This window comes from Arvicanthis niloticus, chromosome 5 (genome assembly GCF_011762505.2).
Source record: "Arvicanthis niloticus isolate mArvNil1 chromosome 5, mArvNil1.pat.X, whole genome shotgun sequence".
In the NCBI taxonomy this organism is placed as follows: Eukaryota; Metazoa; Chordata; class Mammalia; order Rodentia; family Muridae; genus Arvicanthis; species Arvicanthis niloticus.
Window position 1 is genome coordinate 96,080,731 of NC_047662.1, and position 19,563 is coordinate 96,100,293.

Here is a 19,563-nt window from a genome sequence, read left to right on the forward strand (position 1 = left end):
ATACAGACTGCAGACAATCAGTTTGAAAACTAGGTAATATTATAAATAATTTTATGTCCATACACATTTAATCTAAGCAAAATAGTTAAATGCTATGGAAGATGTAATCTATTTAAGCAATAGATATCTTTAATGGTATTTACAGGAGGCAAAGTTCTGTTATGGCACCTGTATTGATTTGAATGAAAAATATCCTCCATAGGCTCATATACTCTCCAACATTTGGTTTCCAGTTGGTAGCACTATTTGGAGTGTTTTGGAACTTTTAGTATGTAGAGCTTTGCTAGAGGAAGTTGGCAGTGAAGTGTGTGTGTGTGTGTGTGTGTGTGTGTGTGTGTGTGTGTGTGTGTGTGTTTGAGATGTGATCTCACAGCTTCCTTCTGCTGCCATCATGCCTTCTCTACCATTACGGAAATAGCCCTCTGGAACCATAAGCCAAAATAAACTGTGTCTTAAGTTGCCTTTGCTCATAGTGTTTTATCACAGCAACAAAAACTAACTAATTGGGGTGTCCTCTTCCCAGAATACATGCCCTGTATGGTCTCCTCTTCTTAAGTAAGGGTAGTCTATGGACGTGGTAGGGTATCATTCCCATGATTATCTTCTGTTTTGTGGTAAATGTGATGGGGTTTGAAGATATAATTAATCATTGAACCTTAAGAAGTTAATCATGAAAGATTTACTTGAGTGTCTGTTTATTGATTGATTGATGATTGACAGTGGTGCTGGGAATCAAACTCAAAGATTGTGCATGTTTTTCAAATATGCTACCACCAAGCTATACCTTCAACCACTTGGGCTGCTTTTTAAGATAATTTACAGATAATATGAGATAATGAGATGAAGTGAGATGAGATGAGTTGAGATAAGATGGAGAGGGAGGGAAGGAGAGAGGTTTCTCTGTTAGCCTTAGAGAAGCAAGCTGCCATAAATGTTAAAACTACACAAAGATAAATTCTGCCAGTGTGTACTTGAAAGAGAATTTTGAGCCTTAGGTGATAGCAACCCTTGCTGACAATTTGTCAGCTCAGCTAAGCAATGTTTAGATTCCTGACCCACAGAAACTGCAAGATAATAAGTATTTGTTGGTTTAAACTAAATTTGTGTTCATTTCTTAGGCAGCATTAGAAAACTCTTATAGTATGTTATCTGTGAAAGAAATCAACTTTAAAGTTATTCCTTCCTATAAAGTAGTACTAAGATACTGTATAAAAATTCTTCAAAGTAATTTCTGTACAAACATTTTAAAAATTATTATGGAAAGGCAAAAATGTAAAGATAAAAATGTATTTCAGGGACTGGTGATGACGCTCAGTAGGAGAATAGTTGCCTACCACATGAGACCCTGGGTTCCATCTATGGCAATGAGAAAAATAATTTTTGAGAGAAAGACTAAAATTGGAGCACTTTATATTGTATAGTTTGAAGACACAGAGCTACAGTAATAAAGATGGTGTGGTAACAGCCTATAAATCAATATAGCATATGGATCAATAAGCAGATCTGAGAGTAGATCTGAGAGTATTAGACATAGACTCGCATGTATATGATTCATTGGATTTTACAAAGCTGCAAAGGCAAACTGCAGAGCAGTATTTTGAATAGACGGAGCTGGAAAAACCTGGCTTTCATAGGCAAACCAAAAAACAATCAAAGCATTTCCACCTACACTTTGCTACCAGGTTAGGCTGGTATAGCATTAGAGTACCGATTGCATGACATAAACCACAGGAATTTATTTTACATCATTCTGGGAATGGAAACCTAAGATCAAGGTGCCAGCAGGTTTTGGCTCTGGTGAGGGCCCCCTCTGGGTGGCACACTTTTATATTTTCACAGAGTAGGGGAAAAAAGCTAGAGGGCTATCTAGGTTCCCCTTTATTATTTATTTTTAATTTAACTTAATTTTGACTTATTCATTTTACATCCTGCTCACTGCCACTCTCCAGGTCACCCCCTTCCACAATTCTTCCCCATCGCCCTCTTCTCCTCTGAGTGGGTCCCTCCCCAATTATTCCCCCCTGGTATTTTAAGTCTCTGCGAAGCGAGGTACTTCCTCTCTTATTGAGGCCAGACAAGACAGCTCAGCTAGAACATATTCCCACATACCGGCAACAGTTTTGGGATAGTCCTGTTCCAGTTGCTGTGGGTTCCCCTTTATAACAGCAGTAGTTTCATTTTTGAGAGTTCACTCCCCAAACCTAATTATTTCCCAAAGGCCGGAGGTTAGAATTTCAATGTATGAATTCTAGGAGGACATAAATATTTAGTCCACAAGTTGCACAGAAGAGAAAAATTACTTCCAAATGAACCACAGATTTAAATGTACAACTATATGAAACTTTTAGAAACAAAGGTGAATACCTTTGTGACCATTATTAAAGATTTCTGAGATATGATCTCAAAATAACCCATAAACAAATTAGATTTTACCCTAACTTAAAAACTTTGTGTTTGAGAAACATTGTTAGAAAACAAAGAGACAAGCATAAACTGGGAAAATGAATAATAAATAAATAATAAATAAACTGAAGAAAACATTTGCAAAACACAATTCTGTTAACATCTTTTTTCCAGAGTAAAGAACTTTTGCAACTGGGTAATCAAAAGATAGATGATGAAATTAAAAATGTGCAGAACATGTGAATACTTTACCCAACATGAGTATAAAAATGTTTGCAATACTATTCATACATGGAAGTGTAAAAAGCAACCTATGATGTGCCCCCACTGCATATCCGCTAGCACAGCTAGGATGAACACAAACCCAGACTAACAACAACAGCAAATGCTGAGGACGAGGGAGAACTGCTCGTGCCCAGACAATGCTGCAGGGAATGCAAACCAATGCAGCAGAGCCATGGCTGAAGACTCTTATTCTCCAAATAAACACTTGCCACAAGGCCTAATATCCCCCACACTTACACGAAGGAGAAAGAAAACCACAAAAGCCAGTGTTCATACAAAAACCGGCCAGTGGATGTTTATGGCAGTTTATTCATAACTGTAAAGAGTAGAAACATTCCAATTATTCTCTAGACAGTAAACAAAGCACATTATGTCTATATGTAGGACTACTTACTGCTCAGCAAGGAAAGGAAGCGAGCCAAAGACTTGCCCCATATGATGGACTTCAAATGCTTCAGGTCAGGTAAAAGGGATCAGGTTCACAAAGTCACATAGAACACTTACATGGTATTTTGGATAAAGAAAATTGTAGAGACAAAAAACGAGAGGCTGGAATGTGGGGAGGGATGCCCTGAGAGAAGCCACACGGGCCTTGGAGGCGTGGAAGAACTGCTCTTCATCTTCAATTTATTATGTGTGGTTGGGAATACATACTTATGTTTGTCAAAAACTAAAATAATTGTATACAAAAAAAAGGAAGCTCACTGTGTGTTACACCATTAAACTTAAAACCAACAAAAATAAAGGAGCCTTAGCCTTTTCCATGCATTTTCAGTGAAAATATTTGCTGTTTTTGTCGCAGGTGATGATCATGACCAGGTATGTCTATACTGGCTGAGAGTAACTGCACATACATTGTGTGTGAGGGAACGCAGTTGCTTGTGCAGTGACTTGGCCTGAATTCTGCTGATGGGAGGGGCCCTGAGCAAATGAAATATTTTATTGGAGAAAACAGCAATGCACATGGTGCAACTAGGTGGTTTTGTTCCTGATTTAAGCTATTATGATATTTTAAACATAGTTTTTGAGATTGTATCATTTTCCCCTTTCCTTTCCTCACTTCAAACCTTCCCACATACCCTCTAGTTTTTTTTTGTTTTTTTTTTCAAATTCATGGCTTTCTTCTTTAATTGTGTGTGTGTTGGGGGCGGGGGGAGATTGTATGTTTCCTAAATATATAAATACAACCTGCTTGGTCCATATAATGTTACTCTTATGTACATGTTTTTAGGGCTTTTTTTTTTTCCTGGTTAACCAACTGGTGGGGTGTTCCTGGGAGAACCATTTCCCCTCCTTTCAGCCTCCCTTAGCTGACTGAAGTTCTTTGTCTAGGAATGAGGTTCATGAGCTTTTCCCTTCTACTACTGTGCTAGTGTTTTAAAATACTTAAGCACATATTCTAATCCTGGATGTACTGAGACCTAGGAAGTACAACGTCTCAGAAAATTTACTGTTTTTGTGTATATTAGTAACAAAACAAAGAGGTTACTGTTTGAAATTCAAATATTCAAATACAGCCAGGTTGTACATATTTCCTTTAGGAGGAATGTTGTCTTTTTTATAATTTTTGTTTTAAAGAGGGAAACAAGTTTTACATTTGAGTCAGCATGTCTGACAACAGAAGTATCTATGAAAAAGCCATGTTAGTGATCCAGCAATACTAGATATTTTCTCCACAAGTGTCTTCAATATTGAATCCAGAGATTCCACAGAACTACTGCTTCATTTATAGGTAAAGTCTCATTTAAGCCCAGACTCACTACAAACCTAAAATATAGCATAAGTCTACAAGATTATTTCATTAGTGTGAGCCCTAGATAGCAGGGTAATATTTATAAAGAATATGCTGTAGTATAGCTAGTTTTGAGTTGTCTTTCATGAGAAAGGGTTACTCTACAGGTGTTAATATTTGCTAGGGTTCCATAAACACAGAAGTATTCAGATGACAATGTTTGTAATATTATAATTCCTCTTAAAGTGTGACTTCTCCTTGGAAGCTCAAGAAAGCAAACCTAACTAGGAACTGTTGCCACAAGAATAAAGTATTGACTGTGTCCTTTGCCTTACAGAAGCTTTTCAATTTTATGAGGTCCCATTTGTCGATTCTTGATCTTAGAGCATAAGCCACTGATGTTCTGTTCAGGAAATTTTCCCCTGTGCCCATGTATTTGAAGCTCTTCCCCACTTTCTCTTCTATTAGATTCAGTGTGTCTGGTTTTATGTGAAGGTCCTTGATCCACTTGGACTTGAGCTTTGTATAGGGAGATAAGAATGGATCAATTTGCATCCTTTCTACATGCTGACCACCAGTTGAACCAGCACCATTTGTTGAAAATGCTGTCCTTTTTCCACTGGATGGTTTTAGCTTCTTTGTCAAAGATCAAGTGACCATAGGTGTATGGATTCATTTCTGGATCTTCAATTCTATTCCACTGATCTTCCTGCCTGTCACTATACCAATACCATGCAGTTTTTATCACTACTGCTCTGTAGTACAGTTTGAGGTCAGGGATGATAATTTCCCCAGAAGTTTTTTTTATTGCTGAGAATCGTTTTTGCTATCCTGGGTGTTTTGTTATTCCAAATGAATTTGAAAATTGTTCTTTCTAACTCTATGAAGTATTGAGCTGGAATTTTGATGGGGATTGCATTAAATCTGTAGATTGCTTTTGGCAAGATGGCCATTTTTACTATATTAATCCTGCCAATCCACGAGCATGGTAGATCTTTCCATTTTCTGAGGTCTTTTTTGATTTCTTTCTTCAGAGACTTGAAGTTCTTGTCGTACAGATCTTTCACTTGTTCGGTTAGAGTCACACCAAGATATTTTATATTGTTTGTGACTATTGTGAAGGGTGTCATTTCCCTAATTTCTTTCTCAGCCCATTTATCCTTTGAGTATAGGAAAGCTACTGACTTGTTTGAGTTGATTTTACATCCAGCTACTTTGCTGAAGTTGTCTATCAGGTTTAGGAGTTCTCTGGTGGAAGTTTTGGGGTCACTTAAGTAAACTATCATATCATCTGCAAATAGTGATATTTTGACTTCTTCCTTTCTAATTTGTATCCCTTTGACCTACCTCCTTTTGTTGTCTAATTGCTCTGGCTAGGACTTCAAGTACTATAATGAATAGATAGGCAGAGTGGGCAGCCTTGTCTAGTTCTTGATTTTAGTGGGACTATTTCAAGTTTGCTTGCAGTCAACCATTGGACTGAGTGCAGGGTCCTCGATGAAGGAGTTGGAGAAGGAACTGAAGGAGCTGAGGGGGTTTGCAGCCCCTTGGCGGGAGCAACAGTCTCAATAGGCCAGACCCATCCCCCCCCCCCAGTGCTCTTGGGGATTGGACCACCAAACAAAGACATGGAGGGACCCATGCCTCCTGCCGCATATATGGGAGAGGATGGTCTTGTTGGACATAAATGTGAGGAGTGGCCCTTGGGCCTGAGGGGGTTCAATGACCCAGTGTAAGGGAATGCCAGGGCAGGAAGGCAGGAGTGGGTGGGTAGGTGGTGGAGAGGCAGGGGAATGGGGTATGGGATAGGGAGTTCTGGAGGGGAGACCTGGAAAGGGGACAACATTTGAAATGTAAATAAAGAAAATACTCAATAAAAGGAAAAAAAGAATAAATGAAGTAAATCAAGGGATCACCACATCCTGGAATAATCCCAATAGATTAGGCTCCTCAGACTCAAAGTGAAGCCAGCACCATGGGGCTTAACACATTGTTCTACTACCTAGCTGAGGGCTCTTTAGGCTCAGAGCTGCCTCCTCCTTTGTCTCCTGTGATACAGGAAAAACTTCACACTTGACTTCAATCCCTGACAGACTTTGCTTTTGTTTAACCAGTGGTTATATTTCCCCAAAGGGAATCCTTAATTATGCCACCACCATTCAATATGTTGTGCCTTTGAGGCAAAGCCGTCTACTTGAGGAAATTGAAAGTATACATCACTTATTTACTACTAGGAAAAACATATTATGGGTCCTGCCTTGGGCCACTTGGGGATGGGATAGGGTGGGGCACACATAATGACTTTCCAGTTAGTTTCTGAGTAATAAGAATACTATGAGATTCAGAGGTTTGGGGCCCAAACAAAGTACCTGAGAGAGGGCTTTATCTACTTATCCTAATCTCTTTCTATTTTCTTCAATTATAGCATTAAACAACACTGATCAAGTCCACACAATAATAATATTTTGGAGACAAATAAAGCATTTTGGTGCCTGGGAATTTTAAGTAACACTGACATGTTGCTACAGAGGTGGGACCTATGAGAGAGGCTGGCCAATCTCAGGGACAGCTAACATAGAAGCAGCTGGGAAGTGTGCCTTACGGTTTTAATTATTCTGGCAGCTGTGGAGATGGCCTCTCCTCCATGACCAATTGGGGCTTGTTTAGCTGGGGCTGGCATTCTGCAGCATCTGAGCAAAGCTTGGAAGGCTGAGTGGAACTGTGTCAGGAAGTCACTGCTCGATCTCACTCAGTCATTGCAAGGCTAGTTGAAGTAGCAGAATCTGAGTAGCTAATGGGATGGTCTGTGAAGAAACCTGAGTTCCAGCTCTAATTGAGAAGAATGCCATCACTAGCAGTGACAGTCATGCCAATCCACAACTGCTGTATCACAGCACTGCCCTGCAAAATAAACGATCCCCATTGATAGATATCCTGCTGCTTGTTTTAGCATGTCACCTTCACGTGACATTATGGCTGTTTTATTTCATCTGCCTTCATGTATTTCCCCCACTCTTCATAATGTCACAGACTAGGGATGCATTTGCTGTCATTGAGGGTACTCCAGGGTTTGTAACATGATTCTAAGTATTTTTTCCATTATAATCATTGCAAACATCTTAAAAGATCTCTTGCACCTATGACTACTTCAGAATTACCACACCCGGGGACCTGTCCCTTGGATTTGCTGTTGAATATGTTCCAAAGTTATGCTACTGCTGTGATGTAATATTAAAATATATAATAACTATATGGTAATCTATTGGCTTTCCTTCAGAATCCTGTGGATTTTACTCCAGACCTATTTTTTTTCTGAAGATAGGTCTATAAGCGTTACAACACTGCCAAAAGAGTCTATGGTCCATACACCCTGTTGTGTGTATGCACACAGGCATGTTCATCTCCCACCCTCCCCCAAACATAATGTTAAGACAAATTAAGTCTAGTCACCATTCAGTTCATCAGCCAAGGTCCAAGGCTACACTGTTCTTTCTTTCTTATTGTCTACATTTAAGTATGGAAGTGCATGTATGTGCAGAGACATGTACCCACACAGTGAAATTCCATAGATTAGAAGTATGGATTCTAGGCTCTAACTTCCTGGCTGCACTCCCAGTTTTGTTACATATAGGACAAATGATTTAACCTCTCAATTTCTTCACCTATGAAATAACTTTTAATAGGAAGAAGTTCCCAAAACTCTTTGAATGTATTGTTAAATTTGTTGATGAGTTGCCAAATACATAACACAGTGACCGATACATAAGCCATAACTATGAAGGCTAGCTAATTTTATTACTAATACTAGCAAATACAATCATGAACATAATCTTCCTTTGGTGTCCAGGGGACACCAATGGTTCTGGGCTCCCTAGCTACCAATATCTGTAGATGCTCAAGTCCTTTCTAAGTACATGGTACTGGCATAGTGTTCTTCCATATTTCTTAAATTATCTCTAGATTACTTATAATACCTAATACAATATAGATGTCCCAGAGTCATTTTAGAATATTGTCTAAAGAAAAAAGGCAAGAAAACAGTCTGCACATTGTCCAGTACAGACAAGTTTTAACCCCAAATATCTCCAATCTTCAATTAGTTGAGTCTGTTAGTAGAGGGTCAACTGTGTTTTAATAATCACATTCAGAAAATATAAATCATTAAATATTTTATGCTGTAACAATTTTACATCTTATACAACATTGAATTTAATAGTTATATTAATTTAAGGTAAAGGTTGAGATAAAGGAAGAAATACTTGAAATAGTACCTGGACTCTGCCACTTACAGGGCTCACTCCACATCTAACTTCTTCAGAGATGCTAAATGATTCAGAGATGGGGAAATGATTCAGAGAAATTATGCTTACTCAGAAGGTGGACAGTGTAATAAGAGCTGTAGCTGAGCCAGTGAGGTGGGTCAGCAGGTGAGCTAGGAAGCGGAAAATGCTAGAGCATCCATGCCAGCATTGTGTTAGGTGGAACAGTAAGGACTGCTACTAAAAAGATGTTTCATTCAGAGGAGGCCTCTTCAGTCTCCTCTAGGACAATGGGCAGCTCAGAAAGTGTTCGATTTAATTAGTCGTGTAAGTAGAAAGAGACAGTCATCCGTTTCCATGGAGTCAAATGCATCACTGGCATACTTCTCCATGGAAACGGAGATGGGAAAACAGAAAATGCTAAAGTGAATGAAGTCACTGAGCAGCTGGTGAACAAAGATCCAAGAAAAATAATTCATTAGTAGTACTATGACACTAGCTTAGGAAAGAGAAATAGCACATATGTAGCTGTCATCAAACATGTGGTATGTAAAAAGGTGTTTAAAATAGACTGGATTTAAGATCGAACAGAACAGATATTTTAGCATGAACATACACAAGTTGGGAAATGCCACAGAATAAAGGTGTGGCTGCATGCACAGAAAACACAATAGCAATAGCATGATGTGGAAAAGACCAGCAACGTCTCTCAGATAATAAGGAGCCAGGAGTTTCCTGGCCAAGGTGACAGAAAACATTGGGACCAATCAATGAATTTATTAGCTCTATACTTGTTACATGTTATGTTTTTTAGTTTTTAAGAATTTTCTTTTGGGTATGTTAAATTATAGGAAAGTTTCAGGTTTTACAATGAAACATTTTGGTTAATTTATATGAATGAACTAACATAATGACACATTTTGTTTTCTTTTGAATATTTTATTTTTCATTAAAATAATGAAGAAGTCATCTTGTATGGTTCTTTTTTTCCTTGAGGTACTCTGATTCAAATTTTTTCTACCTCAGGGGATCTTGTCTCAATCTGTCTCTCAATTCAATTTAATTCAACTCAATTCAATTCAGTTTTAGTCTTGGCCCTTAAGGTAATCATAGACTACTGGGTAGAAAAGATAATTAAATAACAGTTATAATATTTACCCATTTCTTCAACATATGTTTCTCACATGCCTACTTTGTGTCAAGTATTGTGCTAGATATGATAACAAATTAAATATTTAGTCTACTCTTGCAGAAGTCACTAGATTATGTGGAAGAGAAAGACATTTAAAGAGTCATCTATATATTCTCTATGATGGGAACCTCTGGAGTGGCAGGAGAGGATGCAATGCGGAGATTAAACTGAGATGGATTGTTGGAGCAGTTCTCTTTGAGGAAGTGGCTTTATGGTACAGAGCATGAATGTGATTGAGAGTTAGGCAGACAGACAATAGCAGGCAAAAGCCTTCAGATGGAAAAGGGCTTGGCAGAAAGGAGAAACTGAAAGAAAGCAAGTTTTCCTAGGAAACACTTGTGCAAGGGGAGGCTGCAGAGGCAAAGAGGTACAAGTGGTCTTCTAAACGTTGTTTCAAGCATGATGACAAGAAATGAAAGAGTTTATAGGTCAGGAAAGACTGTAAGCATATAGACATTTTGCTTTTTCAGATCAAGCAGAGCTGAAACATTCAGTAAAAATTCAAAAAGGGCAAAACAAGAGTTTATTATTATAAAGTCAAGATGTGTGTAGGGATATAATATGTATTTACATGTGCCAAGTCCTGGATTTGACTCTCAAAAACAGAAAAAATAAAAGAATGAGCAAAAGGAGGTATTACAGGGGCAGGCCTAAAATCCCAGCCTGTAGGAGGTAGGGGATCAGGATCAATGTCATTCTCAGTTACAATGGCAGTTTGGAGTCAGCCTGGGCTAAATGAAATGCTGTCTCAAACAAACACCTGCAAAATAATAAAGTGACTGCTGGAGTACTAACAATGTACTGTTCTTTAACTCTGATGGAGGTTACATCTTATTTTGCTTGTCTGGAACTGTGTACTCTGGTTTTTAATGAGATATCGCATTAACCTGGAAAAGACTGGTTCTTCAGCCTCTTTTGTCCTAGTGTATGATTCTGTCCTTAATTTTAGTCTACCTCCTTCATAAATTACTTTCTTTGCACTCATTCTGAGAATTATGACTTTCACTGCAAAGATAGTGTCTGCCTTCTAACAACCAAGCAAACCACACAAATGCTGAGTTCTGCAGAGCCATGCTCTGGCAGCATCTCTGGTCGATTCTGTGAAGCATAGATTCCTATCTATCCTATGTACCTTTTACTACTATGATGACCAAGATTTTATATTTGACTTCTTCAATTCACTGCTGTGGCAATTTAGCTGTGCATCAGTACAGTTGTGAGGGAAAGCTGAGAGATATAGCAATATGTACAGGCAGATGAAAGGACAGAGACGGTGTTTCTACTAGCAAGCACAGCACATTTAAATGTTATTGAGGAAACTTTCTAATAGAAGAATGGAAAAAAGGTTGAAGATGTCATCAGAAGTTTAACAAAGTATAGTGAATTCCCTGGGAAGAAGAGATGGATAGAATAAAGAACTTGGCAGGAAGAACTGACCTTTGACAGGAAGCTGAATATTTTCCATTTTGTCAGGAAATAGGTGCAAATATAGGGAGATTTGTGGATATTATTCTACAAGATGAGGGAGTTTCTACTTAATGTCCACTTTTCTCTAGGGATCACACAGTATCCGAGAAAAGAAGGAGGAGAATCAGGGAGCCAGGACTTCAGCAGACAAGGAAGGTGCTAAGCATTCACAACAGAGGACTGTGATATGATAGGCAGTTGAGTGCAGAGTGATTACTGAAGCAGGGATCATAAATAGGCATATTATACATTTTCAAGCTATGACTGATTGCTCTGGAGTTGCCAAGGGTATATAAATTAGGCCCATCCATATTTGGAAGTATGATTGCTAGGTAAAACAGGATATGAGCAAAAAAGTTAATTTTTCCAGGAGAAAGTCTTAGTAGTAGACCAAGTAATCAAGGCTGAAAAGGGAGACAGACAAACACAGAAACTGGAGGCTAACAGCTAGGGAAGATGATAGGCTAGGAGGCTCAAGGAGGAAGAGAAGCTACTGCTTCCCATTGGTCAGTGAGCTGGGAGTGTTTTAGTTCAATGACAGAGCATTCAGATGAGTGATGTGAAGGTCCCAGATGTCAAGCTGCAAGGAGGAACTATGGATGCAGGCAGCCTGAGGTGAAGTGAGGATAATGTGTCTGAAAGAGGGAGAGGAACATTTGTGGTGTACACAACATTTGAGACCATTTATTTTATCCTTAAAGAAGTAAGAGGCCGGGCGGTGGTGGCGCAGGCCTTTAATCCCAGCACTTGGGAGGCAGAGGCAGGCGGATTTCTGAGTTCGAGGCCAGCCTGGTCTACAGAGTGAGTTCCAGGACAGCCAGGGCTACACAGAGAAACCCTGTCTAGAAAAAACAACAACAACAAAAACAAAACAAAAAAAGAAGTAAGAGTTCGTTTAGTAGTAGAGAACAAAGCAAAATGTTGGTGGCAGAGAGCAGGGGATACAGAGGACAGAGGAAAGTCCCAGAGAGCAGAGACACCCTTGAGTGTACAAGAGGTTAGAGTCCACAGATAGGAAATGTGGGGATGGAAAACAAAACCAGAATGAAGCTTCAAGGATTTTCGAATTTACTGCCCAAGTAATCAATCATGATGTCATCAAACAGTAGCATGTATTAACATTACAAATAATGTTTATTTTCATTTTATTTGTTCTCTTTTGAAACTTGTGACTATGTGGGTTGGGGGTTTCAACAACTTTGGAAAGTTTTTAGCCATTTTGAATTTAATTCTGTACAATATTCATTTTGTTCTAGAGAGAACAAAATGTTCTCCCTAGAGACTTAAATACTTTGAATACATTGTATAGTAAATTTATCAAGTAATTTTTGCTTCATCCTAATCCATGTTGTCAATCTTCTGGATTTAATTTCTTTCTTGTCCAAGCACTGGAATAAACTATAACTACTAATATATTTTTTTAAATGTTTAAGTATATTACAAATTTAAATGATCAATAAACTCCCTAAGAACAGAGTTGTTTTTATTAGTTTGCATTTCTTTGTTATTTGTATATGTAGCCATGTACACGTGAAAGCCAGAAGTCAGCACTGGGTGTCACCTACAACTGCTTTCTACCTTTTTCCTTTAAAAAAAATTATATATTTATAATTCATTTATAATATAAAAAATTTATATATTCATTTGGGGTTTGAGTGTGTGTGTGTGTGTGTGTGTGTGGTATAGTGCCCATGTGGTAGTCAGAGGACAACCTGTAGAAGTTGATTTTCCCCTTCCACCATGTGTGTCTCGGGAATCCAACTCAACTCATCAGGCTTGGCAGCAAGTACCTTTACTTGCTGAGCTGCATCACAGGCACTGAACCTAGAGCTCATCAATTCAGCCAGGCTGACCAGTCATGAGTTGTAAAGATCCTCCTGTCTGCCTCCCATCAGCACTGGCATTACAGATGTACCACAGTGGCTTCTGCATTGCTGCTAGGGATCTCAGCTCAGGTCCTCATGCTCGTGTGGCAGACAACGTTACCAAATAAACCACCTCCCCAACCAAATACAGCATCTGAGTTTACAGGGAACTGCTTACCAACAATGAGTCTCTGAAGAGCACTTTTATCTCCATTCACTGCAGCAGCATGAACCTGAGATGCTAGTGAGGACCCCGTAGAGAGCACGTCCTCTGGTATGTTCATAGTTTTCTCCACAACCCTAGTGACCTGAAACAAAAATTGAGACAATGCAGTGAGTACAAGCAGAAAATACTTCTAAAAATTGTCTTACGAGTTCTAAATATGAACTCCTACTTCTACAACTGCTGATGAGGCAAATTAGATGGCTTTTGTACAACTTGCTTAACTATAGATTAGAAAATTGGGTTCTTTAGAGATCTTTCTCAAAGAATGAGAAGACATTTCTATTAGGCATAGAGTTAAAAGTCACACTGACTTCTAGGATTAATACATTGTAAGGTAATGTGATTCCATACAATACTTGTTGAGGTTAGATAGTGTCCTGCTTTAAGTTGCTCCATATTGTATAAAACTGAGGGTTTTTAGCCTGTGCCTTGTCCTGAGACACTCCACTTTATTAGCTGCTTTTCAACTCTGTTTTGAGAGTAGATAATGACTGTGCTCCTGGATGGAAGCAAACCCTAACTCCTGCCCAGCAATCACTCATAAAGTACAGAGCAATAAATGACTTACTTCTGAGAACAGAGAGGGTGGCATTCGATAAACTTTTCAAGGTATTCCGAGACCATGGAAGGATATGAGCATATTAAAATCATACCAATGAAGCCAGGTCCAAGGACTTACTGGATATGTCAGACCAAGGATGGGTTGTAACTTCCTTACCATAGAGTGGAAGACACCTAGCAATGCAGAAGCAATGGCCCCCACCAAACTGCCTTCTGAATTCTAGTGTATGTGTGCATCAAGGACTGGCAGGCATAGTTCTCAACTCTCCTGGAGGGTCAGCTGGGTCCCTGGCTGTTGACTTGGCCTACTTGACAGCTATTTGCCCATCTACCTGCTAGCCTGTTTGGACCGGAATCCACTGTTCTTGTTCTAATCTGGTTCTGTCCTCTTGTTTCTGCAGTGACCATATCTTTTCCCACTACCCTGACTCTCCTGTGGTCTGATTTAAACAGCCAACAACTTGCTCTAAAACTGTTTTAGGGTTGTTACTTATCAAAACAGAATACACTTGAATTTTTGATCAGTCCACTTCTGAAGCTTCTTGCACTGTCATAGCTTCTTTACATTGTATTTATTCTATAAACCACATACCTGCATATCTATTGTGTGCCATTTTGATAGGAAAGTTAATAATAGTAATTGAGATTGGAATAAAAAAACCAAAACAGATGCCCTGGCCAGATTACCAAAGTAGGTGGGATTAGCTAGCAAAAGGCTACCACTGGAACCATTATACTTTGTGTATTTATTGTCATTCACTAAAATCTGACATTGTAGAAAGACTCAGTGCAAACATATGCTTGCATATGTTTCTGACATAGTTCTTTTGCAACTGACAAGAATTGATGATTTGCTGTTCTAATTTAGAAAATAGTAAATTATACTAAAGGTTAGCTTTTCGTTTAATTTGCTGACAATGTGAGTTAACATTGCTGGCAAAAAATACAGAAGATGGTGTTGAGAGACACTTCTGTTTTGTCTGAACATGTCTGTCATGTTAGAACGAAGAGTGTCCTGTAAGTTTGTATCACAGCCACTTGAGAAACTACAAGACAACAATTGAGGTAAAAGTAGGAGAATACAATTGAGTTCCTGGTCCAGCTGTATTAATGATCATAAGTGTCTTTAAATCTTGTAAATATGAAAAATTAAAAAGGTTAACTTTGTTTATTTAACGAGTAGGGTGCCAACCATTCTAGGTACTGTTCTGAATTCTAAAACATCATTGTGGATCCAATGTGAACAGAGTTTTAGGCATGCCAGACCACAAAAACACTTATTTGATACTTTGAAAACTGTTAAAATAGTTATTTCTATCTCTTTAATAATTATATGTGCTTAACCATAATTTTAACAGTTAGCACAGTAATAGGTTTTCAGCTGGTGTTAAGTGAAAGTTTATTGAATGAAATGTCATAGGGTGAGTCTCAAGTCCAAAGGGTAAATCAGATCAAAGTTTAGCTTCAGGGAGTAATGAGTTCTGTTCTTTACTTCCATCCTTCCTTTTCTTTCCTTTTTCCCCCCTCCATTTCATTTTTTCAAGATAGGGTCTCAAAATTTTAAAGACTAGGTTGCTTAGGAATTTATGTAGCCCATGCTGGCCTTAAACTCCTGATCCTTCCACCGAAGTCTCTCAAGTGCTGGGAGTACAAGCATGTATCACCATAACCAATCCTACTGTTTATCAATTTCTTATTTTAATGAAACTTGAGTTCGGTCAGAGAATTCGATGAATGTCATATTGATAAGACCACTGCATTAGGAAGTAGTGGGTTTAAATCTTGGCTCCACTACACTTTAATTTTATCTCCCTGGGAAAGCCATCCCTCTAGGTGCTACTGCTTCATCATTGTCATGATCTCCTCCTCCTCTTCCTCCTCCTCCTTTAGGTGCTGCTGCTGCTTCTTTGTCGTTCTTCTTCTTCCTCCTCCTTTAGCAGAAATGCTAATTTCCTTGCTGTCCCCACTCCAATAAATAATTTTTTTATAGAAAGAAATCAAAGCCACTTTGTTAGTGCTTTAAAATGTATCATCATCATTAAATAATTATAAAATAAGCCTGTGCAATAAACATTCTAATTACAACTACTCAAATGTAGTGGTGCTGAGCTCACACACAGCAAAAGCAATTCTGGTTAGGATGAAAGATTTGGTGACTGTGACAGATGTCAGGGGAATCAAATGTCAGAAGTGGTGACACTTGAGATGGCAAGCCAGAAAGAAAAAGGGTAAGGCCACATCAGGCAGCAGGAAGGCTGAAGCAAAAAACTGGAGCAGGGAGAACCACAAATGCAGAATGCCTCCCAGGCGTTAGGTAGTGACGATGTGGCTAACTTTTCAGGCACATGGATCTGGCTGGATGTTCACATAAGAGTCTGGAAAGCTACCAGACACCAAGTTAAAATCCTTTACTACTTGGTTAATTCATAATTGTACTGCAAGAAGTGGTCACGGTCACTTAGGCACTGGGCTTTACAGTTTACAACATGCTTTCCCTTCCCTTTTCTCTTCCTTGCACGGATCCTCTGAAATAACCCTGGATAAGTCATTGGCTGAAGCCCCAGTGGTGATTCTCCTTATATAACGGAGGAAGTAGCTCAGAAAGAAGAGGCAGCAGCTTGGAGGCCAGGGATGGAGGCTCAGGCCACACCTCAGATCAGGCGGGCCAAGAAAACGCAGCAGCGGCCCGGGGCGGTGCTCTCCATCCTACCCGAGCCGCCGGTGCTGGACCGCTTCCTACTCACCCCTGGCTCCAAGACTGGCGTCCTGGGGCCGCCCCAGGAGGCACAACCCTCACAGGGCCGCCCCTCCCGCCAAGTCAGACCACTGCGCCCACAGGAACAGACCCCAGGACACTAGAGCCTGGGAGCTCTGAAGATGCTGCCTGAAGCTCCCGGCCGCACAGCCCTCTGGGAATTGTAGTTCCTGTCCCCAGAGGCACAGAGGTACGCGGTTCCTTCCAATCCCGAAGAGCCCCGCGCACCGTTGACTCGGTCGTCCTGGGCACAGGGCTTACTGGGAAAGAGAGTCCCAGCTCTCCAATGATATGGTCAGTGAGAGCAATATGGACTACATTTCCCGATGTGCTTCGAGAGGGGCAGGACCCGGAAGTGAGGGCGTGAGAGGCCTCTCTGGAAGTTGTCCCGGGTGTTCGCCGCTGGAGCTCCGGGTCGAGAGGACGAGGTGCCGCTGCCGCCGGCCCCGGAGCCCAGCCCTTTTCTAGCCCGGTCCGGTCCAGTCCTCGCCGCCACCTCCTGACCCCGCCGTCGACCCCATCGTTACCATGAATCCTGCCGTCTTCCTGTCTTTACCAGACCTCAGATGCTCCTTGCTGCTCCTGGTGAGTGTATGTGGGGATGACAAACCCTCCGAGTGTGTCCCTGACCACCTCCCGCCCTCCGCGAGGGGGAATCGTGCAGCCCCTGCTTGCCTCGACTCTCCTCCGCTGGCGAGGCGTGCACCTCTGGGCACTGCCTTCACTTTCGCCGTTCTTTTGGCTTCGTAAGCCTGGGGTCCACGAGGCCTGCGAAACCGCAGTCAGGGCTTGGAACCTGCAAATAGGAGAATTCGCCTTGGGGGAGTGATACGTGGGAGGTCGCCGCTGAAGCCCCTGGAGTTCGTTTCAGCTTTGTGGACGTCGAGGACCTGCTTAGGGCACCAGAATCCTAAGGGACCTAGGGTACACCTAACATTTTCTCCCACGCTGAGAAAGGTGTGAAGCCGACAGGTGTTGGGGTCCAGTGAATCTCTTTCTGGATCCTTGAAACAGGCTGGCAAAGCCCTCTGTTGTGGCTTTATGTGATTGGTTGGAAACCCGGAACTGGAGACTGGTTTGGTGTCGACTGGGAGAATAGGAATTTGAAAAGGTGGAGGGTGTGATTATCTGACAGGCTCTGCTAGAGCCTCCTGCAAGCCCTGTTGCAACCTATACTCCCTAGAAGCATTCATAAATCTTTGTCAGTGCTCTGGACTTGAGAATAACCAGCTCTCCTGTATACTTAGGTGCTTGGTGCTTCCCGGTCTGCCTGACATCATCCCATCTTAGAAAAGAGTCTTTCCCCAGTTCTTCATCTGAAGTATATCTTGAGTCTACGACTTACTTGGCTTCTTTTTAAGGTCAAATTGAGACAAATATTAAAGGTCTAACTCCATATGTGAAAATGAGAGGAATTTAATTGGACTGTTATGACAGTATTTGAGAATACTTGAATTGTGGTAGATTCTTAGAAAGCTAAATTAGCATCATTGACTATAAATTATTTTCTTCACAGCCTAAGAATAATAATTAACTTGCAAGAAACTGTGTAGTTGGTTACAGGCGAAACTGAGTCTAGAAATAGATTTCTTAATTTGTGGTGCGTATTCCCACATACCACATAAAATTTAACGTTTGCGCTTAAAATACTTTTCATTCTCATTATGACTTGAAAGCCATTTTTAAAAAGCTATATATAATACTCCGTTTTTTAAAAAAATAAAATGGTGTAAACTAAATGAAATGAAAATAGTTCTGAAGGCTACAGTTGTGTATAAATGAGACCACATACAATGTCTTCTTAGCACTTGTAAATATATAGCAATAAATTACTTCTATATAGAGGATCTCTCTCTTTCTTCCCCGCCTCCCCCCCCCCCCCCCCCCCCCCGTGTGTGTTATGCACTGTAGCATTTCTAGAAATGTTGCAATAATAGAGGGCATATACTTCTTAAGGATACTAATTACTAATCTTTTCCTCAGCCTTAAAAAGAGTTGTCTGTTAGAAATTATTTTTAGGTGACTGAGAAGTTCAAAGATAAAATTCTTAAGAAATTGAAACATTGAAACATTTGAGTAGGAAAATGTCAATAGAATAAGTTTAAGAATGAGAACGTTTATTTTGAAGTAACACATACTTTTTCTAGAGAATTTATCAGTCCCCTTAAATATCTAAATGAAGATTTCTTCTCAAAGCCTACATTTTCCTAAAGTCTAGTTAAAAACACGTTGTGTATTTATCTTCCTAAGCAAAGGTAGACGATAAGACTAGAAGAAGCATAGAAGCCATTTTAGAGAACTCCTGCGAAGATTAATGGTCTGGAAATGCAAAGCCTCAGAAAAGTCCTCATAAACCAGAAGTACAAGTCAAATTAGATTCAGTTTGAACACAATGTTTGCTTACTTAGTTCTGATAATTTTAAACTAGTTTAGCAAATATTCATAGAACATTGGTCTAATCTCATCAGTGTGTAGCCTGTCTGACTGCTAATTCAGTCACAGTGATGGAACCTGCTTACTCAGTATCCCACCTGTCTAATGAGTAATCCTCTGGGTTCCCTTCAGGCTTCAACTTGATGCCTTTCACAGGCAGACATAGGAAACTCCAGTTCCCACTTAGCTTAGGTCATCATTTCTCCCATAAGTGGTTGGCTCTAAACATCCATCTTTTACCATAGTAAGAAGCACTCTGTACCTCAGTTTTAAAGAGCTACTAATACCTTCTTAAATTTGTAGGGATCATAAAATAATAGCTGAAATTATAACCCTAAATTTCAAGAGGCAAGTGACAATTTTTTCCCTGATCTCAAAAGTATTA

General features: G+C 39.9%; 2 protein-coding genes across 5 annotated transcripts in view; one reads left to right on the forward strand and one right to left on the reverse strand.

The window, feature by feature from the left end:
• The window catches only part of Invs (inversin), a 138,988-nt gene extending 122,024 nt beyond the window's left edge, over positions 1–16,964 (reverse strand). For both annotated transcript variants that reach the window (XM_076934994.1, XM_034503464.2), the window contains exons 1-2: positions 16,735–16,964; positions 13,382–13,511 (exon numbers count right to left, since the gene is read on the reverse strand). In XM_076934994.1, the coding sequence (XP_076791109.1) occupies positions 13,382–13,487 (106 nt within the window). In that variant the 5' untranslated portion in view covers positions 13,488–13,511; positions 16,735–16,964. The remainder of the gene's footprint in view (positions 1–13,381; positions 13,512–16,734) is intronic.
• A 137-nt stretch (positions 16,965–17,101) lies between these two features.
• Erp44 (endoplasmic reticulum protein 44) overlaps positions 17,102–19,563 on the forward strand; it is a 91,343-nt gene continuing 88,881 nt past the window's right edge. The window contains exon 1 of one of the 3 annotated variants that reach the window (XM_034503465.2): positions 17,102–17,330. In XM_034503465.2, the coding sequence (XP_034359356.1) occupies positions 17,274–17,330 (57 nt within the window). In that variant the 5' untranslated portion in view covers positions 17,102–17,273. The remainder of the gene's footprint in view (positions 17,331–19,563) is intronic. The other 2 variants (XM_034503466.2, XM_076934996.1) reach the window with 2 other exon arrangements.